This window comes from Pseudorasbora parva, chromosome 18 (assembly GCF_024679245.1).
Source record: "Pseudorasbora parva isolate DD20220531a chromosome 18, ASM2467924v1, whole genome shotgun sequence".
NCBI lineage: Eukaryota > Metazoa > Chordata > Actinopteri > Cypriniformes > Gobionidae > Pseudorasbora > Pseudorasbora parva.
In genome coordinates this window covers 30,664,261-30,677,322 of record NC_090189.1, presented here as the reverse complement: position 1 = coordinate 30,677,322, position 13,062 = coordinate 30,664,261, and the positions used below count along the sequence as shown (strand labels likewise).

At 38.4% G+C, this 13,062-nt stretch overlaps 1 protein-coding gene across 3 annotated transcripts in view; it reads left to right on the top strand.

The window, feature by feature from the left end:
• The first annotated feature begins 239 nt into the window (after window positions 1-239).
• ebf1b (EBF transcription factor 1b) overlaps window positions 240-13,062 on the top strand; it is a 160,419-nt gene continuing 147,596 nt past the window's right edge. For all 3 annotated transcript variants that reach the window (XM_067423863.1, XM_067423864.1, XM_067423862.1), the window contains exons 1-4: window positions 240-856; window positions 1,364-1,520; window positions 2,347-2,410; window positions 3,921-3,976. In XM_067423863.1, the coding sequence (XP_067279964.1) occupies window positions 723-856; window positions 1,364-1,520; window positions 2,347-2,410; window positions 3,921-3,976 (411 nt within the window). In that variant the 5' untranslated portion in view covers window positions 240-722. The remainder of the gene's footprint in view (window positions 857-1,363; window positions 1,521-2,346; window positions 2,411-3,920; window positions 3,977-13,062) is intronic.

Sequence of the window (13,062 nt, the reverse complement as noted above, 5' to 3'; positions counted from 1 at the left end):
GCCGCTTCTAACTCCAATCAGCTTCTTTTGAATGCTTTAGTAATGCCATCTGACAAACTGATGGAGTGGGTGGAGGAGAGAGAGAGAGAGAGAGAGAGAGAGAGAGAGAGAGAGAGAGAGAGAGAGAGAGAGAGAGAGAGAGGATGGCAGCTCTGGTTGGGCGGATCCGACACTGGTTTGCCTTTGGACCGCCTCTCCCGGTCCCTCCTTCAAGCCTCCGGGGCTGCTGCGCTCGTGCTAAGTTCCCTCTCATATAGTCAAAGGAAGGATTGATTCCTTTGGGAAGAGACACAAATCACTTCAATTTGATCAAGAGGGCTAAGGATACAGCCTGCTCTTGATTTACCCACTTTTTTTGTTGTTGTTTCCTGACAAAGAGAAATCCGACAAAAAGAAGACGAGGAGAAAAGTTGTTAGGTCATGATGACATTTGATATGAGATCTGCATGATCGCACCAGCTGCTCGCAGGAAACAATATCATCATCCTCTCAGAAAAGGCTTTTTTGTTGTTGCTTTTTTTGCGTCTTGGTGACACCGGGATCTGTCCTGGTTTTCAAACTCCTTCCCATCTGAGCGCTGAGCTCTCTCTCTCTCTCTCTCTCTCTCTCTCTCTCTCTCTCTCTCTCTCTCTCTCTCTCTCTCTCTCTCTCTCTCTTACGTACGAGAGGTGGGCACCTGAGAACACTACCAACGGGAAGAGAGTGTGAGAGATCCCGGTTTCATGTTTGGGATTCAGGAGAGCATCCAAAGGAGTGGGAGTATTTTGAAAGAGGAGCCTATCGGAGCCGGCATGAACGCAGTCCGAACATGGATGCAAGGCGCCGGGGTGCTGGATGCGAACACGGCCGCGCAGAGGTAAGAGACCCCCGGGGCTGCGTCTTCACCTCCCACGGAACGTGGACTGATCGTGCTGCTGCTGCTGCCGCCGCCGCTGCTGGCGTTTGTTTGGGGAAACTCTATCCGGATTGTGGAGGATTAAGCCTTTCATTCGCTTTGCTTTGTCGTTTAGTGAGCTTTGATGAGTTCCTTTGGATGCAAAGTTTGGGTACTTTGCCAAAGCTCGCCTCCTTTTGCATGCAGTCACATCTGGGGGTCTTAAGACCACTGGATTTGAACTTGATGGGGAAAAGAATAATAGCATAATAATATCATAGCCTAATAATAATTTTAATAATATTAATGATAATAGGCTACTAATAATCATATTTAGCTTTCACATGTATAATTGTGTAAGTATTTTTAACTCTGCGAACTCACTCAGTGGACTAAGAGTTATACACCCGTTTTTATTTCAATGACACATCCACGTCTAATATCTAAGGGATGTTTTAACACGGGCCTTTCTGCGTGTCTTCCCCGCAGTGGAGTGGGACTGGCCCGGGCGCACTTCGAGAAACAGCCGCCCTCAAACCTTCGCAAATCCAACTTCTTCCACTTCGTTTTAGCCCTTTACGACCGACAAGGACAGCCGGTGGAAATCGAGAGAACGTCTTTTATCGGATTTGTGGAAAAAGAGAAGGTGAGTTTTCAGATTTTTTTAAAACTGATTTCCAGCACCCCGATGTGAGCGCAGCGCCAAACACGCTCGCTTATTCCTTGATTTATTTTATGTGAAGGTGCAAGAGATTGATGTGGGAAAGTAAACAACAAACTCATGCACATCTAAAAAATAAAATAAAATAAAAAAGAATAAAAATAATTAATGTAACCTGTTAACATACTAAATTATATTTGGTATTAATAGAATGAAAATGATTGCAATATTGAAAGGATTTAAAAAAAAGGATAGTTCTTTGAATTGTATAGTTGTTTATTATGATCATTGCTAATAATTATTCATTTTTAATTTAAGAAGAATGCTCAATAGCCTATGTGTTTAATATTTCTAAGTAAAATTCACGAATATGTCTCTAAATTTAGCATGCCTTCTAAACTATTCAATAACCTGTATTTTTATAATTATATATATATATATATATATATATATATATATATATATATATATATATATATATATATATATATATATATATAGTAGCTTATGCATATGCACGTGCAATTCTGTAACAATTCTAATAAACATGTCTGTTAAATGTAATAACAGTAATGGCCTATAAATTAGTGATATAATATTATAAAGTAACAAAAGACTATGAATAAATTAATATAGCCTAATACATTACATAAAATGTATTTATGAAATAATTCCGTTTATCGCCTAGGCTATTTACAATAGATTTCGTTTAGCCTAAACGATTGCATTTTGTAAGCGCATTCCACATTCCTCCCATTACTGTGTAGTGTATTATTTTTGAGACCTGTTGTAATATTATTTTCATGCCCAGGAGACTACAGGAGAAAAGACAAACAATGGCATACATTACAGACTGCAACTTCTCTACAGCAACGGTAAGACATGCTCACATTCGCGCACGAGGCTTGAGTTTGCGCACATTCATTGATCGTCGTTTGCAATCCATCGCACTAAAATAGCAACAATAGCAGGTGCTGTCATTGGACATCTCTCTTTGACGAAGATTGGCAGTGATTTAAATCAATGGTTCACCCGATCAAGACTGTCTCTGTCTGAAAAATTAAACGCAATCAGTGATTGGCTGATTCCCAGTTATACTTTCTCCAAATCAAAGCGCGACTCTTCACAACGAATCCGATTTATTTAAACGCATTAATAATTCATTCAAGGTTTAAGTCAATTGGAAACCTATTTTCCAAGAAAGCGATATTAATTGTTAATGTGTTTTTCTTGGAGTGAGCGTGAATTGATCATGTTCATTAGTGTGTAATCTGACAGCCTGTCTATCATTTGTCATATGGTCAGTTTCTAAATAAACCAGCTGTTGTAGTTCATATTGCACGCAGTGATTTTTAAAATCTTTATGCTTCCTCACAGTCATGTCATTTTTTTTGAGTTTGGATTTTATTCATTCAAAAATGATTGAAAAACAGTGAACTCTGTGACTTAAATTTAGAATTAAATGTAATGCAAGGCAGAAATTAAATTTACAGTGTATTATTATTTGTAATTATTATTATTTGTCTAAATTAAACCATGCATTGTGTGTTTTCAAAGATATTTATTTAAATGAGTACAGATGACCATATCATTTTATACATTTTTAAATAGAAATAAATAAAATATTAATTAACATGTATAGCATGGGCAGGTGTGTTATAATAAGGCTAATTATGCATATTTTTTCCCATCAGGAAATGTCTTGTGTAAAAAAAAAAAAAGTTAGTTAATTAGTTAGTTAGTTCGTTCATTAAGTCATCTCTTTCTTATTGGAAATACTTTGTTTAAAACACGGCAATGTTGTTATTGGTTATATGTATTGTAAATTTATATTTATATAATATTAGTATACAATTATGCTACCAGAATGTGCTTGTGTTATTTCAAGAGCATTAGGTAACACTTTATTTTACAGTGTCCTTGTGACATATGTATTTACCATGGCAAATTATGCATTAATAACCATCAACCAAATCCTAATATTTATCAGTACATAAATATTTAATTACACTGTTAACAAGGGCACGTTAATATAAAGAGTTACACTTCATTTAAGGTGTCATTATTACAGTATAATTATATATTTAAGTACTAATTAGCTACGTGTACATACTATAGGGTTAGGGTAGGATTATGGTTTGGCTATGGGTTAGTTGCATCGGTATGCATAATTTATTGTTATATACATGTAATATGTAACAAGGACACTGTAAAATAAAGTGTTACCGAATAAAGTGTAACCGAGCATTATGTGTGGTGCAGTTATAGTGTAATACAGTGTCTATTACATTGTAATAGCTCATTTAAAGATAATGATTGTGAATGTGTGTTTTTCAAAAATGTAATGAAAAGCACACGCTGATGTCAAGTTTCTGTGTGTTCCAGGCATCAGAACAGAGCAGGATTTTTATGTTAGACTAATCGACTCCATGACTAAACAGGTAAGGGTTCATCTCGTCCCGTATACAGCACCATCTGCGCATGTCACTGAGGCTAATTCATACATGTTGGGGCATCGGGACATGCTAAAGGTTGAACTGTTTGTGCCCCCGCACAGATGAATCTCACAGCGTATAGTGTACGTGCGTGTGTATCTCCCAGGGGCAGTGTCACATTTTTACATGGCCAGTGAGAACAGCATCATGTGGCCTCTTTTAGACTTTTTTTCCCTTCTTCTTTCGTTGGACGTTTCTTTGGTGTTTAACTGTGAGGTTTAGGGTGTATTTTTAGGGGACCCGTATTTTCTCTGGATTTTTCTGGTCAGTTTGCAGCCCCCTTGTTTTCCCTTTTTAACCCCCCCATGCAAAAGTACACTAACAAGTACACTTACCCAGCTAACAAAAATATGGGTTACACTTTATTTCAAGATGACGTAGTTACATTGTACACTGTAAAAAATGATAGGATCAATAAGTTACGACAACATATGTTTTTTACTTTGCTTTAACTCATCATAATGAGTTAAGCAATTTTCAACATTTTTTAAAAGTCAGTTTAATGTAATTTAAGTTGAAATGACTTAAGCATTAAGTTATTGATTCTACTTAAAAACTTTAGCAGTGTACTTATTTAGATAAACTAAGCAATATTAATTAACTATGTACCTATATTGTTACAATTATAAGCATTTGGTTTAGGGTTAGCTATTGTTAATTGTGCATTATTTACTGTTATTATTATAGTAAGTACATGTAGTAACATGTCACCTTAAAATCAAATTGTTACCAAAATATTCTCAAAAACATTCTGACATTATGAAAATGTTATTTCTGAATGTTCTCTTTTTTAAATATTTAATTTAAATTATTTGTTAAAAATTGGCTGCCTTTATTTTTTTAAGTACAATCAACTTGGATGTTTAAGTCAATTCAACTTAAATTTCATTTAACTGATTTTTTTTAAATGAGTTGAATCTTGTATAACTTGCTTAGCTTATTTTAATGAGTTAAAGCAATGTAAAAACATTATGTTGCCTTATCGTATTGATCATATAATTATCATTGCATTTGATCATTTTGCAAACATTATGGAAATGTTACTTTTGAATGATCTCTAAACAATCTTAAACAAGTAGTAACAATTTTTTTATTTTTTTTACAAAATGTCAATGAACATCCAACTAAAATGTTTCTGAAAAAAACAAAACACACTATTTATACATGAACGATATATAAATAATGTTTTTAGAGAACTCTGAGAGAACCTTGCCAGAACGTCCCCTGTTATCCGGATACATATCCACTTCTCATGTAGCCTTTGGCGTACATGTTTGTGTTGCCCGTTGGTGTGTTTCAGATGTTACGCTCGGCTGCCTCCTTCTGAACTCTGGGTTGTTTCATTTCTAGTATGTGCAATATGGCAGATCTACATTATTAGTGTTGCCTGTTTCCTGTTTCCTGTTTGATATTATCTATCACAGAAGACATGTGTGGCCCTGAGCTAGCGTTTGGATGGTTTATAAAGAAGATAACCAAAAACGCTGACCCTGGATCAGCCGTAATTAGGGTGTCATGGGAATTAGCGATTAGCTTTTGTCAAAAAGCTTCTATTAAACATCTCCCTGTTTATTAGCTGCCTGCTGCAAACTGAGAACGGTTCCACGCTAGGCTCTTTACACTTTGCTAACGGCCGCTAACTTACCTGCGGGCGGCAGCTCCCTCTCACTCTCCCTCTCCCTCCCGCCTAAGTTGCGTTGTGGGGAACATCAAAGCGCATTAAACCCCAGTAGCTGCTACTTTGACAGCACTAGTCTGGCAGTAGGTAGAAGAGCTGTTGTTTCCTAACTATCTGCTTTGCTGCACTTCGTGGGAGGACATGGCACTTTTGAGCGAAGTGTCGCTAGAGCGCTGTTTATCAGTGTCAAGTTAAAAAATAATCACCCAGACGCCTCGGCTTCCCCCTCATACATCTTTTGTAGTTGTTTGCCGGCAGTTTTCATGTCAGTCTTCTCGGAATATATTTAGCACTTGTATTCATTATTTTTGTGCAGGTGTAATAGAAGTCACAAGGAATGAGATTGCGATCCCCTTTGCTGCTATATTGTGTGAGGGAAACTTTCTGATGTGAAGACAACCTATGGTTAAATCACTCACTAAAGGGATTCGCTTAGAACTACACTTAAAGATACATGTGTAACGGCAGTCGGAGGAAATCAAATCTCGTTCTCTGTCGCAAACGCGCAACATTAAGACAGCTAGTTACCTTGTAACAGCTCAGAAATCACCGTTGTGAGTGATATATTTACCGCCTGCGCAGCTCGGTCGGCATGTGTCTTTGATTTCCTCAGGTGAATGAGAGAGAGAGAGAGAGAGAGCTCGGGATCAGATGTGGTTTTCGCTCAGGGGCAGTCAGACCTGTTGAGAGGGTGAAATGAGACCTGGGTACTGGCTGACCACAGGACAGCTACAGGTGTCTCGGCCCATGTTGTGGCTCGGGCTAAAAAACAAGCTTTCAGTCTGAAGAGTATGCACACTTGAAAAGGGAGTGCAGATGACAGTATGCTGGTTACAGGTGACCTGAGTAACTATGGGATGTGAGTTATTAGGTTGTGGAGTGAGTTAAGGTGTGGTTAGAATAGGGACATTTCTGTATAAATTTGCAGGCAAAAATGACCATAGCCTCATGTTAACAGCGTAGTGATGCGTGAAGCACGGCTCACGCAGACGTCACTTTCAAAACAACCATTTTCCTGTATGTTCATCAACATGACGAATCCGCATGAGAAGCTTGAACCCTGCTGCCTGTGAAAATGTGACTGCAGCTTGATTTCAATTTGTTAGCAAGACTATTACTTTCTAAGTGACTGTGGGAACAAATGCTAATCACAGAGGCTGCTAAAGTGTTGTGCGGCGCTAGTACGGCTAAAACACTTACAGGCGACCACTCTGTTTATGTTACGGTGGCAAAAACTGCTAAAACAGCTTTAGCTTGGACTGTAATTAGTGTCCAGATTTGCTGTTAGTGCTCTCAGAGCGGTTACAGAGCTTATTATTCTGTGGCGAGACTGATTTACTGTTGCAACTGCTACGCAGTTGCATGAAGACGCTTGTTATTTTGGTAGTTACTGTCACAGTCAAATTATTAGATTCAGCAGATATGGTAAACATCTCAGTGTTATAAATTTAAAACTATAGTGCTAATTTATTGCATCTGTTGTTGTAGCAGTGCCCTAGCGGTTAGCATACGTGCTCTGAATCTCACATGTTGAACATTTCTGTTGTCAGTTTTTTTTTTTTCATGCCACAGATGCTGTTGATAGAGTTTAACATTATATTTATCTTGGAATAGTTGAGTTTAGGGAGTTGAGGGAAGAATTCGTCACATGTTTAGAGTTGATCATGCTAATTTATAGAACAAGAACATGCATTACACTGCAGGATTTTCAGTTAAAGTTGCAGTGTGTAAAATTTAGGCGGATTTATTGACAGAAATGCAATATAATAACTATGTTTTCAGTGGTGTTTAAAAAACTTTATGAACCGTTAATTACCTTAGAATGAGCCATTTCCATCTCCATACACCACAGGTCCCCTTAAAGTGAAGTCGCCATTTGGCGCCGCCATGTTTCTACTGTATAGCTCTTAATGGACAAACTGCCCCATAGAGTGCTAGATACTCTCTGCTCTCTGCTGTCAGAATCTTGGGACATGTGTCCTTCACCTCACAGCCGGTGGAAAAGAATCGGCAGAAATGGATGAGGTTATTAACGTTACTGTAGTATGAAGCACAGCAGGACCGAGTGTTGAGGGAGCTGAGCAAGGCCGCTGGAGCGATTGTTGCTGAACAAATGGGTCGTGAGCAGCGGGACTTTTATTACATAGTCACAGGCGACACTTACGCTTTTTCGGTCATGAGTATGAGGTAACGCAGATCTGTTTAACATATTAGAAACATTTAAGTGTGTTTAAAATGATGATATGACATGACTCTGTGCGTTCACTCAGCGGCTACTGTGACACTTGTTCACACTGCTAAGAGTAAAGCGCTTCTGCAGAGTAAACCTGGAAACCGAGAGTAACGCAGATATGACGCAACTGACAGGCGACTCCCTCAGACATCCCGGTTCCTTGGTTAAAATAGCAATTTTCTCACGATTTACAAATAGTTGGAAACATTTGGGATATTGTAAGACCTCAACTGAACAAAATATATAACACTGGCCTGGTGGGTTTTGGATATTTTATTGCAATAATACTACATAGTGCACCTTTATGGGCAAACCCCAATTCCGGAGCTTTTATTGGTCACCTCAGAGTTCAGACTTCATGGATTCAATTCAGAAATGTAACGAATGGTTTAGATCGTGTCAAACCGTAATGCTTTCTATCAGGATGTGCTACCAACACCAAAGCTACGTTCAGACTGCAGGTAAATGTGGCCCGAATCCGTGGCCGCTCATGTGCCTTAGATCTGCATCGCGACCCTAGAGTTTTGCAATGCGACCTCAGTCTGAACATACTGGAATTCATGTGACTTTTATGTCCCTCTTGATCAACATTCGTCACAATTCTGCATTAATGGGAGTCACTTCAAAGATTTTACATACCTGACATTATCGAGAAAGTTGTGAAAGGTAGTCCGAGACAGCAACATAGTGTCAGCCCAGAACTGGTCAACATCTGTAGAATCCACGTGTGCCAGATGTGGTCCGGATCTGGGCCGACACTATATTGCTGTTATAAGTATTACAGTGATAGCCAAACAAAACATTATAAACCTTAAAAACTTTGTTTGTTGTTTTCCCTGTGCAAAAATTTGCCTGTTTTCGCAGCAAATCACACTATGAATAAACGTGTAATCACTAAGTTTAATGTTCTCCGTGTTCATTGACATGACAGCGTGCGGCGTGACATCTTTTTACCGTTCTTTTGCACATACGGGTCCGTCCTGTTCGCACTGGAATCTGATATTGGCCACATTTGCAACCACACTGTGAACAGCAATAGAAAAAAAAAAAAAAGCGCGAATAAGATCTGAGCAATAAATCAGAATTGAGCGCTAAGGCTCGCAGTGTGAACGTAGCCTTAGGTTAAGGTTAAGTTTGGGGTTAGAATTTGTTTCAGTGTCGTGTAGGCATTCAACCGTGTGATTGACATGGCCAATTAAACCTTTCAGTTTCGGGTGTAGGGCGGGTTTTGCACTTGAACTGGTTTAGAATAAAATCACACTATTATATAGGGTTTGTAACTCATAATGTGATGCAAAAGTGAGAATCAGGGACGTGAGGTGCTCTTAGGTGTGAGTTTGACAGTTAAATCTGTGATCAGCTGCTTCAGCACCAACACATCACGCTGAGACAACATAGCGCAGAGACAGCAGACCTCCCACGTTCCTCCCTCATCTATCCTACTTTTCCTTTTCCTCTCTCATTAACTCTTGGATTGTTTATGTTTTTAAGATGCCATAAGAGATGTCAGCTGCTTTGCTTGAGCTAAACTTAGCCACTGAATTAGACCACGCCCTCTTTCCAAAACCTTGCCCTCTAAAGGCATGTTAGCAGACATGTATTGGGATTTGGGATTGGCTTGGCTTGACAATACCATTAACCATCGATTCCTTTTCATGTAAACTCGTAATGAAGAAAGGTTTGTTTTGTAGTGATGCAATAGAATAATTATTTTGGGACCCTCTTTTGGCATTAAGATACTTCACCGCTTTCTTGTAATTCCCTTAACTAATAATATGTTATTCTCTTAATAAGATGAGTTGATACATACCTCTCTCGTCTCAGTGCGTACACTTAATCGCTCTGACACGCGGTGACATTCTGATAGCATTTAGCTTAGCCCACTAAGCCCAGTTCATTCACTATGGTACCAAACAGAGATCAAGTTAGAAGCGACCAAACACCTCCACGTTTCCCTATTTAAATACAGTTACACATATAGAGGAACGATCAAGTATGGTGACACAAAATAGTGGAGGTGCTTGGTCGCTTCTAACTTGATCTCTGTTCGGTACCATAGTGAATGAACTGGGCTTAGTGGGCTAAGCTAAATGCTATCAGATCGTCACCACGCGTCAGAGGGTTTATGCACGCACTGAGATGAGAGAGGGATGTATCAACTTGTTTTAGTTAAGGGAAAAACATAGTTTATTTGAAAAAGTGGTGGAGTATCCCTTTTAAAACTATACTCTAGGATTTACACATATGATAAATTTGCGCTGAAAACAGTTATGCGCAGTGGACAGTTATTTTTGCGCCTGACCTCATAGCATATGCATTTGTAAGAGTTTCCCTGTATGGGAGGAGAGTATTTAAATGAATCATGCAAGGTGATTTACTAAGGATTGCGCTGGTCAATTTACTGGTATTTGCGCCATTATTCATCTAAAAACCAGGCGCTAATTTGCGCTACTCTTGGTAGATTGGAAATGATTCTTTCATTTGTGCGTCATCAGTTGATCATACGCAGAACTTTCCACTCCCATCATTTTTTGCAATTGCACTCTCACGTTAATTTTCCCTTTTCCCCCCAATTTAAATGTTCTTGTTCAATCCGCACTTGTTTTTGTAATTCTTTTAACCCTTTCCAACTCTCTCTTTTCCAGCCTCGTTTTATTCCCTCGTCTCCTGCTCAAACTCTTGCACTGTCTAGAAGTCTCTCAGATGTCTGTTAGCTGTCTCTAGAAACCCTTCGTCTATTATCCTGTCTGTCTGCCTGCCCAACACTTGCTCTCTCTTCCTCTTCTCTGGTTTCTCAGGCTTTATGTCTGAACAGCTGATCAGGGGTGGGGTGGGATACTTATTCGTGAATGTGAACGTTTCTGTGTGTGTGTGTGTGTGGGAGAACAAAGAGTGAAATCAGTGCCAAGACAGCACCTCTTTAAAGGTAGTGCAGTGTCCTGGGAAAAAAGGCAGCCGTGTTCTTAATGGCATGCTAACAGATGATGCCAACTCTGTAGGAAGTAGGTTTCCATGTATTTATAGCATCTTGTTTACTTGCCTTCGATTTGAGGCGTCACATCAAAGTCGTTTAGGAAAACGCTGGATGAAATATGAAAAGTGTGCTTGGCAAGATGAAATATGTATTTCAAGGCATATGAACGTTGTATGCTTATTAATGTTCCCTTCTTGCACTTTGGCAAGCAGTTAAAAATGCCCTAAATATCACGCTTGTAACATTAACATAGGGTAATTTTTAACACGGCACCTTTGCACATTCGGTGTTCCTTCTAAGTCAAGAAAAAACTGTTTCCTGCGTTTATCACAGCACTTCCTGTTCTTTGATCTCCATAAAAGCAGCCGAGGTGTTATCAAGATGGCACACTTTAAGAGTATACAAAGACTAATTAATCTTTATGAATCATTTCTATTTGCATGACTAGAGGGATTTTTGACACTACCGACAAAGCCATTGTTTTTCAGGCACTGGTCAATTTTGACCATAACATTTCTTCTTTTAGACTAGTGTAAAGAAAAATACACTCATAAGTATATATTTCATTACACTTTACCTATTTGCATCTGTAGATTTCAGCTGGACTTCATATTTCCTCAAAATTAGCTTTGAAATCGTCACTTAAAGGTGTTGTTTGTAGAGATTTAGGAAACAGCCAGTTATTCTACTTTGAAATGTGTGTTCCGTGTCGGATTGTCTGGTTTTGTTTTGGTCTTTGCGTTCCTGCCCACTGTCAATTTACCCAATAGTATTTCGACACCCTGTGTCTTGCAGCCATGGAGCAAACTGCTAGCAAACTGGGTCATAAACCGCGACCTAAAAAAACTCAGCATTCATCTAAAAATCTTTATGTGGCATATTAAAATGCGGACAAATCAACTCGTCAATTTACAGTGTAAGACTCGTTGCCTTCCATTGTCCATTGCGCTCATTCCTGTTACATGTCCTTAATCTGGCAAGCAGTGTGAGCATTGAGTTTGAGGGGGAAGGCCGGGAGAAACAACCCTCTCCAATATTTAGAATTTGGACTGCAGTATCCATTTCAACCGCTAGCTGTCAATATTACATACTGCACCTTTAAATGCACAACATGTAAGATATTTGGATTCAAATATCTAAAAACCACTAGAAAAATGCTATATTTTGTTGACTTGTGTACTTAAATTATCCCAAATGTTTCCAAGAATGTTTAAATCCAGAGAAATAGGCTATTTTAACCATGTGTCGCTGCATAATATCAACAGTTCCTTGATTATTACACAGGAATTAGGCTATAGCTCCTAGCCATATTGGCCTAGAAAATCGCAACTTTTCATTTTTCCGTCGGTCTTAGTACATGATGTAACTACAGAAGATTCAATTTTAAATAGGAAAAATATCGAAACTCTTTGGTCATTTTTTTGAGCGAGATGCTAACGGTCTAATCAGATTCAACGCAGAGCAAGTATGGGACTTGCTAATGCCAATACATACACAACACACTTCTGTGAACAAGTAAGACATGCTGCTGCTGTACAACAGAGCGTACATGAATTAGCCGTAGCAGATCTATACAGGTGGAGCTGGGGAAGGTGGAGGTTTTCTGAAAGCGATGCAACTACAGCAAATGCTGAAGTATTTGAAGGTTGAGTAGCGAGCTAATTGGCTGCTGATACATCAGCTACATTGTAAAAAAAATGTTTTTTTTGTTGGTTTAACTTAAAAAAGTAAGTAACCTGGTTGCCTTAAAATTTTAAGTTTCACTGTGTCATCAGAAATAAAACACACACAATTACCCAATATGCTTACACAATCCTTTAATAATATTTTAATAAAGGTTGTCGAATCTCAAAAAAATGTCATTGTATTAACTCAAAATTTTAATTTCAATGAACTCAAAATTTTAAGGCAACCAGGTAATTTTTTTTCTAAATATTTTTTACAGTGTAGAGAAAAGATGTGATTGCAAGTGTGATTGTGATTTGAAAAAAAATAAGCGTTTTTTTTTTAAGTCAGCGTGTATCGGCTATTTTACTTCCCTAATTTGACCAAACAGGATATTCCGCTAGAAAGAATTTGATATAATAAATCAGAAATAATTCATTTATTTAATAACTAAGAAAGTAAAAGAGTAAATTTTAAGGTCA